General features: G+C 43.5%; 1 protein-coding gene across 1 annotated transcript in view; it reads left to right on the top strand.

Moving 5' to 3' along the window:
* Positions 1 to 6,956: 6,956 nt before the first annotated feature.
* LOC109864489 (plectin) overlaps positions 6,957 to 14,600 on the top strand; it is a 176,979-nt gene continuing 169,335 nt past the window's right edge. The window contains exons 1-2 of the mRNA XM_031792175.1: positions 6,957 to 7,170; positions 14,350 to 14,582. Of these exons, the coding sequence (XP_031648035.1) occupies positions 14,366 to 14,582 (217 nt within the window). The 5' untranslated portion in view covers positions 6,957 to 7,170; positions 14,350 to 14,365. The remainder of the gene's footprint in view (positions 7,171 to 14,349; positions 14,583 to 14,600) is intronic.

The raw sequence follows: 14,600 nt of genomic DNA, 5'->3' as shown, positions 1-14,600 counted from the left end.
TCCAACTAAACATTCCTCTCAGTGAATAGAATCCAAATAAAGCACTCTGCTGCCCTCCAGGGCCCACATGCTAATGTACCCTACCATATCAGTCTTACTATCCGTTCCAAAACACTACTTTTCCCCATTTTGCCAGGTTTCCATCCGTGCATTATGTCAAATGTGGTCGTGTTGGCGCGTTTACTCTCTGAAGCTACAATAAGTACATTTCGACACGCACTCATAATGTTTTAAATATAAAAAAAGACGTTGAGAAGCAAGGGTGACATTAGGTATTGGCTATGGAAGTAAATGCCTTGAGAGTGTGCTACTTGTCAAACAGATCTCATTTCAAAATGCTCCGGCTGATGTGTAAATTGTGATTGGGGACGACTTTGGGAATGTCAGAGCAAAATGCCACATTACCGCTTTGTCTTGTGGCCATTGCCGCCACTTTTTGGCTCCATCTTCGTGACTAAAAGACGACCACAACAAGGGTGTCACAGCTCTTTGTCCAATCATATGTGTTATCATGACTTGATATACAGGTGGACTATTAGACAATAACAAGACGGGAGAGCAACGGAACAGCTCTGTGTAACGTCTTTCCTCTTCTGTCCTCTGGAGGACAGCGTAAGTCTGATAATAACAATGTACATGGGTCTGCGGTCATCTCCCCGTCGGTTTCCAAGATCCTTTGTGTGTATCCCACTGCCTCAACCCTTCCCTCTCCAAGAAAATGACCACTCCTGTCCTGACCACTCAAATGTCTCCTCAAAATATGATGTTACACTTTTGATTACGAAATGTAAATATCCTATGGAAATATGTGAGAGACAACTATAAATATTACAGTATGTGTGATAGAAAAATAAAGCATGAGCTCAAACACCTATGTCAAATTATTAGCTAAGTAATTCAATAATATGATGTTCAGTGAATATTGAATAGTCAATCTATTTCAGAGTGGTATGGAGGGGATTTAGGCCAGGCCTGGGGACTTTTGGACTGGACTGACTCCTCTTGGCTCTTGGGACAGCCTTGCTGGACAAGCCAAGCACATTACAATGACTCAGCTCCCTGTGAAAGTGGGCCTGCTTGGACTCCTGACAAGTGGGCTATTTCTAGATTGGTCTTAGGTACAGAGAGTTAGTGTCAGTGCTGTTTCTCTGAAGCCCACACTGAAGAGCCCAGCCAGAGTAGGGTGAGAGACGGCTGGATGAGTGAGGCTCCAGACAGTCCGTTACACAGGGTCTGTGCTACTGAATGAACTGTCGCAATAGCAGCACCACCACACAAGCAGAAGGGCAGCGGCAGCCTAACCAATCACAGAGCACAGCTTTGCTCAGTCATTCTGATGCTTTTGGCTGCATGGCCAAATCTAGGGGTTTTATAGTGATGGTTTGGATCCAAACAAAGACTTCAGAGAGACTGATGAGAGGACTGAGTGAGCTGAATGTTAGATTAGCCCAAAGAAAGAGAGAAGAAAATTGCTGAGGATATAGTCAGATTGCCATGACTTTATTGAGATCTGCTCTGAATGATGGCATACATGCAATCTGTTACTATTGAAACCATAGCCCTAAGATACGTTATCCAAGAGACGATCAAATAGCGGTGCTTCATGGAGCTATAGTGATGAAACATCGGTTGAGAGGTACATCATCTGATCTCTCAAACGCTCAGTTTCTCTCCAAATCAGTAGGGCAGAAGGCAGAGAAGTGATCATTGGAAAACTGAGGTTATCAACAGAACATCTCATCTTTAAAACAAAGGGGGAAATATATTTACTGCTGTAACTTGTGATAGGGCTCCACTGAGGCCCCTGGCTAATAGCTTACACTCATCTTGGGGTTGACTCTCTCTCTGGCTCTATAAGTATCATTAACATCAGCCATAGATAATTATATCTCCAGGTGAGTTTCATTTCAGGATGGCTGGCTGCACTTCTTCATAACCCCTCTATTACAGGAAACATCTGCATCAGCCATTCATTGTTGCTGTGTTATCCTTATCGCATAAGTCATTGTTTCTCTGAAACCTTATCAAATAAAAACATCCTACTAATAAGGATTTTGTTTTTGATTCATGAATAAAGGTTGTCAATGGTCTTTCTTGTCCAGAACTAATTTGTCCCACAAATCCTGGCTGCAGCTCAGGAAACTGCTGTGGTAGCAATTTTGTAATTACAAAGGTGTTCTCTACCAGAGACAGAAGAGGAAGCGAGACACCCCACTCGCTGGATTTTGTCGTTTTTTTCTGGTTCATGAAGGTCAATGAACTATGTAGACCAGACCCAGCTGCTATTGCGTTAGTGTCTATGGGAGAAACACACAGTTGACCAGAACTGACCATTTTTTCAATGGTAAAAGGCTTGAGTGAACTATCTTCATTTATCCACGATCTTTACTCTCTACTAAAGCACAAGGAAGACAACTCCATAGGACACCAATGGAAAATCTCAATTGCATAATCCTGGTGTAAAAAAAAGCTAACATGTTTCATTTCAGGTCGCAATTGTAAATTATAACTTTTTCTCAACTTGAAAGGTTAAATAAAAATTAAATAAATAAATATGGAATTGTTTTAAGATGGTCATACCATGGATCATACCATTAACACATTCATAAATGACAGTCAAAAAATAAATCATATCATGTCCTATATCTAAGAGATATAAGAAAGCTCAGGAAAATTGTTATTTTTTTGGACACGTATTTAACCCCTATTTTGTTCCTCCGTACTTCCATTCATTTTTTATGGGTTACCTTCAGACGAGTCCCGTGACACTTTATTTTTTAATTATTATATATATTTTAAATGTAACCTTTATTTAACTAGGCAAGTCAATTAAGATCAAATTCATTTTTACAATGACGGCCTACCCTGGCCAAACCCGGACGACGCTGGGCCAATTGTACGCCGCCCTATGGGACTCCCAATCACGGCCAGCCGCATCAATGTGTCGGAGGAAACACCGCACAACTGGCAACCTTGGTTTGCGTGCACTGCACCCGGCCAGCCACAGGAGTCACTGGTGCATGATGAGACAAGGATATCCCTACCGGTCAACCCCTCCCTAACCCGGATGATGCTATGCCAATTGTGCGTCGCCCCATGGACCTCCCGGTCACGGCCGGTTACGACAGAGCCTGGGCGCGAACCCAGAGTCTCTCGTGGCACAGCTGGCGCTGCAGTACAGCGCCCTTAACCACTGTGCCACCCGGGAGGCCCACCTTTTATGTTTTAAAGAAAGCAAGTGGGGTATCCGTGCTTATAAACACTGGGTCGCTGCACAACTCCCTCTTTTCAAAGAGCGCTTCCTCGTTCTAGCCGTAACAGAACCACGCCTTACAGGAACACGCTCAGCGGCCAAGCACACGCATGTTGGTGGATGCAAGGGCCGATCACTTCCGACACCAGTGTGATGAAACAGGCAGGGAGCGTGTACTCTGGCTAACACCTAATTCTAGAAGAGCTCCTGACTTCTGAGTTTGGAATGGTTCTTTGTTGTTGTCTGCACAATGTGTCAATAATGAAGGGGTCTGTGCTTTTACTGGTTGGCTCTCTGTGTCTTTCTCACTCAAACACTCATACGCACAGCCACACACAGCCACATACAGTCCCCGAGCACCGCCACTCTTCCAACACAACGGTTGGATTTTCAAATACAGACAACGACAGGTCTCAACCCCCAATAATTGTTGTTGTTGTTGTTGAGAGAACCAATCAACGAATGTTGGAGTGAATGCTGCATTGACAGCCTCCTTTACAGACCAGTGTGGTCACAGCTCTTCTTGCACTCTGAGTCACATGGGTTGCGTCAGCCAGGCTAGGAAGCGTGCTTGTCCACAGTGGTATTTGAACCCCCAACCTTCTGGCCCGTAGCCCAGCGTGCCATTGACTGTGCCACAAAAGCCTGCTCATGTGGAAGAGTAGATCAAGCGGTTATATACACAGGGTCACTACAATAATGTAGAAGTGGAAACAAAAATGACTGCAAATCCTGCCTACGGAAATGTAACATGATCGAGTTGTCCTCTTGTCAAGCAGAGGTGAGTCGGCCCAGTGACAAAAAAAAGTGTCCAAGTCTTTAGGAAGTCAGAGTCACGTCTGTGCACTGTTTATGAGTGAGTTTGGATCATATCCAATTGCAGTGAGTCAAACACAAGGTCGGTCAATCAACATGATGATAGTCAGACACAACGAAAGTCAACCCCGTCAGTGTCTGAGAGTTAGTGTGAGTGAAAATCAGCTGCGGTCTCGTTGGGTGTAGCCTAGCTCTCGCTCAACCAAAGTGGGCTTTGTCTTTGGTTCTCAGTTGAAGCATTAATGAAGGCACAGGAATGTTAACAACAGTCTCAACGCTCTGTCCACATGTTAATAATCCTCGCTTGCGATAGGTTTTGGAAACCTTCCGAATGTTATTTTCTTATGATCGAGAAAAACACATTTCATAAAACAAAAGTTACAATTATTACACGCTCTTGAAACATGATTCGACACGGCCTTATTTCCATGTTACAGCTTGTTTACAGAAGAGAGAGATGACCACCTGTTCTAATTAGCTATCTAGCTCTCCAAACACCTGTGTATAACAGGTGAAGGACGCCAGGAAAGTGTTGTAACTGAGAAATACTGTCTGATATAAATGTGTTGAAACAGTGTACAGTAAGTGTATATTTTGTAGTTGTAAAATGATTCGGATGTGATATGAAAGGAGAAGGCTTTATGTTTCTACAACCGTATCACAATTGAGAATCGATTCAAGTTTCGAGAATTTAGATGTTTTGGTTGCCAGAGCCAGTTTACCTCTAAACAAAACATTAAAAGAGTAGGCTAGCCTAGACTCCTTAAAGGACCTGCATGGTCAATCTGCGTCTGCATTGGTCCAGCATTTACAGTGATACGGCGTATCCAGACGCCAGCACTTCGCGGAGCAGTGCAGAGCTGAAGTGATTTTGTGTTTCTACAGGACCTCATGCCCTCACCTACCATCAACCAATCATGTCAATGCTGAGCTATACCGAGCCATGGGCATTGTTATAAACGGGTGAAAATATAAGTTTATAAATTTGGCTTCTCCATACAAAGCCTCCGACCACATTTTCGGATCAATCATAAATTGTCTCTTCAAGGCCCAGTGCAGTCAAAAATGTGATTTTCCTTTGTCTTATATATATTTCCACAAAATGAGATTTCTAATAATACTGTGAAATTGTGAAAAATTTGATAATGCCTTTTTAGTGGAAGAGCTGTTTGAAAATCCTGCCTGAAATTTCTGCCTGTTTTGGTGACATCACCAGTCGGTAAATTAGTTAATAGACCAATAAGAAAGAGAGTTCCAAACCTCGATGCCAATAACAGCTAGTTTTCCATTTCCCACACCCCACAGACAATCCTAGCAAAATTCTTGCTTGAGAAATTGTTCTTGGCTAAGAAGCTGTTTTTGTTTTTTGTTGGCCATTTTAATTGAAAACAATCACAGTAAAGTACATAATTGTTACTCTGAAATTAGTTGATATTGAGATAAAAATGGCTCCATTGGACCCTTTAACAGTAGATCTTGGGCTAGGTTGTAGCCTAGCACATTTTGTCCTGTTCGTTAGACAGAATGATTTGGGAAGTTTGGGCTGTGTGTTTAAAGGAGTGCTTTCTTGAGGAATAATTCAGAGCTCTCCAACACTTGACAGCAAGATCATTTAGTCAGCAATACATTCGACATAATCGCCGGATGACTCAGTGGCACAAGACATCCGGCTTTGTCAAGCACTCCTATTACCCACAGAGCCTACGTATTCATCACTGCAGTGCAGTATGAGACTTCTCCCCTGTGTCTCAGTTTCTCGATGAGAATACAGCCATGGATTCAGTGCACTGCTACTGCAGGCTTATGGTTTTCCCAGTTTAATACTGTACTTTATGTACAGTAAAAATGTGACTTTTATTTTATTGAATTTTTTTATTTCACCTTTCTTTAACCAGGTAGGCTAGTTGAGAACAAGTTCTGATTTACAACTGCGACCTGGCCATCATAAAGCAAAGCAGTGCGACACAGACAACAACACAGAGTTAGACATGGAATAAACAAACATACAGTCAATAACACAATAGAACAAAAGTCTATAAACGGTGTGTGCAAATGAGGTAAAATAAGGGAAGTGGCAAGCATCTTCATTAAAAGGATGGCATGTTCACTTGATTTCTTCTCCATTACACAGCCTTGCAGGGTGCTATTATGATACTTGTGCTTGGGGGACCTAGTGGTTGATGCTTGTGGGCTCAGCTCTTGCAGCTACGCTCTCTTCTGTATACTACTCTCACTTACCTCTGTTTCCATGGCAGAGGACCTGAGCACAGAAATAGGGAGAAATCAATCATTCCATTATGAATGGTTTCCACCCAAATCTTCTAAATCATAGCCTAACCCACAATAAATGTTTTTGAAAAAAAAAATAATAATAAGTATTATATGGGATAGTCATTTGCATGTAATAATTTCGAACATATAATAACAGCCACGCAATAACAGGCATGCTACTGATGCTGAGGAAGATGATGATGGTAGTGACGAAGACAACTGGGCTATCACTCTATTAGATTAATCCGTATTTCAGGTTAGTCTTCTGATTTCAGAAACATGCGTCAAGAGCATCTCTCTAACCTCGACTGGGCTCTAGCTCTCCTCAGGACCAGGATAACTAATCGAACAACGAAGCACGGGCTCTGGGTTAAATTCACTGCATCAGATTCTCCCAGCAGACCCAGCCCGTGAAGGTACCGTAAATTGCTCCCGAGCGTGTCGTACCTCGAAATGAAGTCTGATCTTCTGCCTCCATCTCTAAATGATGACAGTGGTATATATTTGCAATATTCTCTATCGGTTAACGTTTAGATCCAACAACAGACGCGGGAGGGGATGGTGAGTGAGAGCGAAGGAGACGTTCACATTCACAAATGCGCCGAGGGTAAATAGTACCGTTAGAGGACTGCAGATTCTGCAATTCGGCTCGTCTCTCATACCCTGCCTCCTGAAAAGGAGTGGCTATTGAAACGTTACACATGCATGCACGGTCGTTGACAGGGAGCAAGTGCATTTGTTTCAGTTGCAGCGAAGTCGTATGGACACCCGCATTCATGGCTATTTGACAGGAGCCCGTAAAGCAGCAAGCAGAACCAACATAGGCTACGGTAAGGCTATTTTGTCACTCACAACAACTACACAGTACTGTACTTTAATATTCAGTTTGTGTATCACTATTTAATGCAATGTCGAGTAGCCTAGACTACAGAGTGTATCAATACTGTAGGTTCCATGGTCGATTCACTTATCCACTGGGGGGGAATTATGGGCTCCATTTGCAGCAGGTGCTTAATACTTTCATTATGAAACATCATTGACTTTTTTTCAATAGTAAAGTGGTAGTTCCATGAGATGTTCATTCACTTTGAATTGTGCACAATAATTTGAAGCTTAGGCCTAATGGTGCAACACAATTATACTTTTACATAGCATCATTGCCTTCATGTAAGGGACAATGATTGGTCAATAGTTTGGTAGGAACCCATCAGTGGCAGTTGTTGCTGTTTTAAGATTAGGGAGGGTGCTTTTTATAATGAGCATGGCCTTATTTCTTTGAAAGGATATTGGAGGACTGTCATTCATATTCCATTCACCCAGTTCAATTTAACATCGATAGGTTTAGACTACTACATAGTACAAACATTTTCCCTATACCCATCATGCTACAACCTAGCCTATGAATAAAAGTTTATAACGTAGGTGCACAGGTCGAGAGACAAGTTGGAGGTGGCAAATAGTGACACATCTTGTCTGCATGTAGCTGATCTAGGGTGTAATCATTTGTCCAAACAGGAGTTTCTATTGGACAAATTCAGGTAGGTTTATGACCGCTTCGTACTGTTTGCTTCCTTTTAAGAAACTCAGAATTAATACACCCCTGATCAACCGCGCACACAGTTCACTTTCATAGCAGCCACATACAAACAGCATCATCACTTTGCTTGTTGTATAATTCCTTCTTGCATCTTCACGCTCCACTCCACTCACCTTTCCCTTCACTAGTGGACTTCGGTGCATAACACAACAGCTGTCTGTGACCAGGCAAAGAAAACTTTCCAAACCAAACCTACATACCATAACCGCCAGTAGTTGACTGAAATAGGTGCCAGCACTCATTTTGGGTGCTGGTACTGATTATATTTAGGTGCAGGAGCTCCACAATACTTTTGACCTAATATTCTATAAGAGGAACAGGAGCTCAAGCAATAGAAAACTTGAGGTGCCAGTACTCAACTCTGGTGAGCTCCTGCTCACCACTAACCGCTACACACAGTCTACATCGTTGTCACCATAGCCTACATAAGGTAGCCTACAATGTAGGTACGATACTGCATGGTATACAAATACCGCTTCCAGCTGCCCTCCTGGCGGTGATTCTAAATGTTTATTCAGATATTCAAATCCTCCTGCTGCAGGATTATTTTCCTCCTGTGACGAAATGGGTCAAATTTAGATCCAACATCTGTACAGTACATTGTCCATGCTCATTTCCAGGGGTCAAAGGTACAGTGTCTCGCCCTGACCTTAGAGAGCCTTTTTATTTCTCTATTTGGTTAGGTCGGGGTGTGATTTGGGCGGGCATTCTAGATTTTTTATTTCTTTGTTGGCCGGGTATGGTTCCCAATCAGAGGCAGCTGTCTATCATTGTCTCTGATTGGGGATCATACTTAAGCAGCCTTTTTTCCACCTTTAGTTTGTGAGATCTTGTTTGTGTGTAGTTGCTTTCTGCACTGCATGTAGCTTTACGTTTTTGTATTTTTGTTGTTTTTTCGGTGTCATTTAAATAAAAGTAAAATGTACGCCTACCCGTCCAATCCATCTCTCAAAGGACTAAGCAGCATGGCCAGGAGGAGCAGGGATCCTGGGCCCGGGAGAAAGGGAGTGGAGGACATCATGGACATGGGAGGAGATTATGGTTGGAGACAAGACCCTGCCATGGAAGCAGGCGGAGGCAGGGAAGAAGGATCAACGACAACTTCGGGGTTCACAACCACGACGGAAGCCCGAGAGGCAGCCCCAAAAATGTTTTGGGGGGGTGGGGGGCACACGGAGTGGTCAGTGGAGCCGAGGGGTGAACCAGAGCCAGTCAGGGAGTCGAGTGAGGAACTCGACGAAAGATTCCGGAGAGAGGTGTGGGCGTTGAGAGAACTGCAGAGTGGGCGTGCTGAGGAGTGTGACACCAGTCCGGTGTCATATGCACCAGTTTCACACATCTGGCTTCCAGTGCGCCTCCTCAGTCCGGTACGTCCTGTGTCTCCTCTATGCACTCGCCCTGAGGTGTGTGTCACTGTTCCGGTACAATGTGTGCCGGTTCTATGCACCGTGTCTCCAGTGCGCCTTCACAGCCCAGTGCGTCCTGTGCCAGCGCCCCGCACTTGCCGGGCTAAAGTGAGCATCCAGCCAGGATGGTTTGTGCCAGCTCTACGCTTCAGACCTCCAGGGCGCCGTTCGTTTTTGTATTTTTGTTGTTTTTCCGGTGTCATTTAAATAAAAGTAAAATGTACGCCCACCACGCTGCACCTTGGTCCTATCCATCTCTAAACGATCGTAACATACAGTAAGAAGATGACAGTAAGCTACATATTTCTCAAGGAAACCTAGACATGCTGGGCTGAATGGAATAGAACAGAAGAATAGAATTGTACTTTATTAGTCCATCCGAAATGGGAATTATTCTACTCTGCTAACAACTGCCCACCAGACTACACACAACACACGTTGAATGGAGCACAGGGCATCCGCAGTGCAGTGCCCTTGGAGATATGTTGGTGTTAAGTTCCTTTCTCGAAGGCATAACGGCCAGAGATGGTACAGAGGAACTGAAACCAGCAACCTTCCAGCTACTGGTCTGTTTTTGGGCTATCTACTGCCACCAGATGCACTATGTCTCTATGAAGGACTCATTTGCACTCAGTCCAGGCTGACACGTCCCAGTAGCATGTCTCTGGGATAGTGCTTCACTGTCTAGGACCTTGGAGCCACAGGACTGCTTTACACCCATATGATATGTGTCACAGTAGGCGTGTCACTGTGCCATTGGTACAAATAATTTGCAACTCAAATATGCAATATGCATGCCTATGAAGATACCACGGTTCTTCTCTACATCAGCTACAGTTGGTCTTTGTTGTGGCATTGACCTCACACCACATTGCTGATTGCCACGTTACATGAGGTGACAGTGAGACACTAGTGAACTTATCATGCTGTCCATCTCTTTGGTAACCCTTTCAGGAAACACAGTTGAATAAACAGAAATCCCTCTTGCTCCATTGGCTATAATGAGGCCTAGTCTGACCCACATCCTCATAGCTGAGGTTAATTTCACTGTCCCCCTATATATTTTACTGGCTTCACTGTATCGCCAGTGTGTGTGTGTGTGTGGGTATGGCATAAAATGTCATCACTAATAGCTAGTAGCCACCCTGTGTGTGTGTGTGCATAGCGTGCATAGTATGTGAGTGTGTGTGCATCTGTGTGTGTGTGGGGGGGTTAGGGTTAGGGGCTGATGGGGAGGGGTCTAGTCTAGCTGGGTATGACATCATGTGTTGCGTGGTGTGACATTTTACTAGTGACCATACAGAAGAGCTGTGACTCACTGGTCTGGAAAGGAGGTTGTTTGCTAATGCAATATTTGCTCAGAAATTGAGTGGCCACGTTGATTGATTATCTCCAATGTTTTTCTTTCTTTCTTCCCGGGGGGGTTGTTTGCATGTGAAAATCCAACAGCTGTAATTGAAGGGGGCATCGCTCTGGGGCTGTGTGTGGCTGTGCCTGTGAGTGGTTGAGTGAGAACGACACAGAGGAGAACCAACCAGTAAAAGCACACCCGCCTTCTTTATCAACACATCGTGCCGACAACATCAAAATAGCCTTTCCAGTCAGGAGGACTTCGAGTTTGGTATCAGTCAGACCTACATTCCACTGCCAGAGAGCCTCTCTGTCTGTCACCATGCCAACCAATGATTACATGGGAAGCAAGTAAATATGTCCGGGGTCAGGAGGGGTCGAAATCTGAACAAGTTGATAAAACTATGCACTGAAGGTGATTGGTCATGTGATGGGTAGTTTCAGTTTCAGAATACCAGAGCAAATTGTCCAATTTCATCACATGACTTCAATGGTGTGGCGGTTTGCCTTACTGCTGGCTTCAAAATGCTAATTGGAACGTACAGGAAGTCGTACAGGAACAACTTTGCATATATGTGGCTGTTTTCTTTGCTCTGTGTTTCACCATTTTACATATCAATTTTGGAGCCGCAACTCCTTCAGGTCCCTTTAATTTTGGGATTTACAACATTTCCAAAAGGACCATATGGGAAGCAAATGCCATAGTCTCTCGTGAAAGATGTGAGATTTGGTTTTGGGAGATTATGAGATTATGGCCATTTTCTTTGATGAACTACTAGACAATGTCGGCGCAGTGACAATGTATTAGACATAAACAAGAAAATTGAATGACTTTAGTTCCTTGTCCACCAAAATAAACACACCCAACAAAACAGGAAATCATAACTTCAGGGACTGTTAATTAAAACTAATCCTTACCATGCACAGGGAAGAGCAAGGCTGAGATAGTGTATTAGTTATGTTTTCCTGTAAACATCACAAATTGAAGCCGCAAAACGTGCTCCCACGTGGCCTGGTTGTCATAGCAACACACCTTCGCGATGAGCGTCTTTACATCACGCTAGTTTCTCATTTACTTTACAACAAACGTATGTATCGGGGACACTTTATATGGATAGTCCATTTCTAGATGCTAACCATTACCCTAACCCTTATTCTAAACCTAACCCTAACCGTAACCTTAGCACGCAGCTGCTTATCAACAGATAGTTTGCTGATAGTATGACCGTCTGTAGAGCATCTACAGGCTATCCAAAGAAAGTGTGACCAATGTGTCATCTAAAAATCGATGCCTTATGCTTTTGTCTTCATCTAGTTACAGTATAATCAAATACTTTGATTACAAATATTAACAAATTTGGCACCGCTTACATGTTTTTATCCCCCAAAAAACGACATTAGTGCATTGTCATTGGGTAACATTAGCAGAGCGGGTTTTTGCATTCCGATCAGAGCTTAAGGTCCATCACTTACCGATAGTGGCCACTTAGTCAGACTTTTTCCAGGAAACTCAATAGTTCATAGTCAGCCTCGTCTCGTTTTCCTATCAAGTGCCCAAGTCTACGGACAGTAAGGGATGCAAATGGTAGTTTGCACTTTGTTCCACTCTATGACTGTAATATGGAAATATCTTTCCTTAACATTTATCTTGGCTGCATATTTTCATGGTGGTTAATCATCAACTGGGAGTTGGGTCACAGCGAAAGTGTCCCTCCTTTAACACGTGAGAATTGCCTACCGAACCCTAACTCAGTTATAAATGTTGGGTGCTTTTTAGACACCTTGACTGGCAGCAGCTGGATGATATCCTACTGTGTTGGCTAAGGCTTGCCATTTATCATGTGGCAAGTAGATTATATAATGTTGTCGTCATTATCCTACTGATATCTGAATACCAGTCTGGACTATCTTTTCAACTAACATGGATGCATGCTCTGTCATTGGTGGACAATTTTTTCGATGCCGCCAGACATGCCAGGCGATTCCAGAGAGTCGTACTGTAAATGGCTGTAGTTCCAAGTGTATCCACTTGACCCATGTTAGGCAAGGCTTTCAATTGAACATGTTATAGACATTGCCCGTGTGTGTACCTGTGGCTGTGCATATTTGTATCACGTGGACTGTATCCAGTGTTAAATTGTGGATCTCAAAGTGTTCAAATATGAACAATGTACAGTACCAGTCAAAAGTTTGGACACACCTGCTCATTCAAGGGTTTTTCTTTATTTGTACTATTTTCTGCATTGTTAAACAAATCAAAATATATTCTGTATTCTATATATCTATACTCTTCAAAATAGCCACCATTTGCCTTTGTGACAGCTTTGTGACAGCTTTGCATTCACTGAACCAGCTTCACCTGGAATACTTTTAACAGTCTTGAAGGAGTCTTGAAGGAGTTCCCACATATGCTGCGCACTTGTTGGCTGCTTTTCCTTCACTCTGCGGTCCAACTCATCCCAAACCATCTCAATTGGGTTGGGTGATTGTGGAGGCCAGGTCATCTAATGCAGCACTCCATCACTCTCCTTATTGGTCAAATAGCCCTTACACAGCATACAGGTGTGTTTGGTCATTGTCCTGTTGAAAAACAAATGATAGTCCCATTAAGCACAAACCAGATGGGATGGCGAATCGCTGCAGAATGCTGTGGGAGCCATGCTAGTTAAGTGTGCCTTGAATTCTAAATAAATCACAGACAGTGTCACCAGCAAAGCACCACCGCACCATGTGCGTCTCACAAAGACACAGCGGTTGGAACCAAGAATCTCACATTTGGTGTCAAAGGACAGATTTCCACCGGTCTAATGTCCATTGCTCGTGTTTCTTGGCCAAAGCAAGTCTCTTCTTCTTATTGGTGTCCTTTAGTAGTGGTTTCTTTGCAGCAATTCGACCATGAAGGCCTGATTCACACAGGCACCCATGAACAGTTGATGTTGAGATGTGTCTGTAACTTGAACTCTGTGAAGCATTTATTTGGGCTACAATTTTTGAGGCTGGAAACTCTAATGAACTTATCCTCTGCAGCAGAGGTAACTCTGGGTCTTCCTTTACTGTGGCGGTCCTCTTGAGAGCAAGTTTCATCATAGCGCTTGATGGTTTATGCGACTGCACTTGAAACTTGAAACTTTCGAAGTTCTTGAAATGATACGCATTGACTGACCTTCATGTCTTAAAGTAATGACGGACTGTCGTTTCTCTGCTTATTTGAGCTGTTCTTGTCATAATATGGACCCCTACCTTGTCACAACACAACTGATTGGCTCAAACGCATTAAGAAGGAAAGAAATTCCACAAATTAACTTTTAACACAGCACACCTGTTAATTGAAATGCACTCTAGGTGACTACCTCATGAAGCTGGCTGAGAGAATGCCAAGAGTGTGCAAAGCTGTCATCAAGGAAAAGGGTGGCTACTTTGACAAATCTAAAATCTAAAATCTAAAATATATTTTGATATGTTTAACACATGTTTATTACATAGTCGTTTTGATGACTTCTCTATTTTTCTACAATGTAGAAAATAGTACAAATAAAGAAAAACCCTTGAATGAGTAGGTGTGTCCAAACTTTTGACCGGTACTGTATGTTTCAAATATGCATAGGCCTATACATGTGCCATGTCTTACTGCTGCTCTCCTCCATGTCGTTGTACAGTACTGTAATATAGGTGATGGCGTCGGGGCGTAAGGACAGACAGAAGGACAGGGACCGGCAGAGGGAGAGGGCCCTGCTAGACAGCTATGGAGAGAGGAGCTTCCCTGCCCCCTTCCCTGGGGACACACTCCCCTGGAACCTGGCTAAACACCAGAGGGTCAAACGCTCTAAGTCTGCCTCAGGCGCCGGGGACGTCCTGGACCCGGCTGAGCGGGCCGTCATCCGCATCGCAGGTAGGCAGTCTGCTGTCT

The sequence above is a fragment of the Oncorhynchus kisutch genome, linkage group LG2, assembly GCF_002021735.2.
Source record: "Oncorhynchus kisutch isolate 150728-3 linkage group LG2, Okis_V2, whole genome shotgun sequence".
Classification (NCBI taxonomy): Eukaryota; Metazoa; Chordata; class Actinopteri; order Salmoniformes; family Salmonidae; genus Oncorhynchus; species Oncorhynchus kisutch.
The sequence above is the reverse complement of the archived record's forward strand: the minus strand, read 5'-3'. Positions and strand labels throughout refer to the sequence as shown.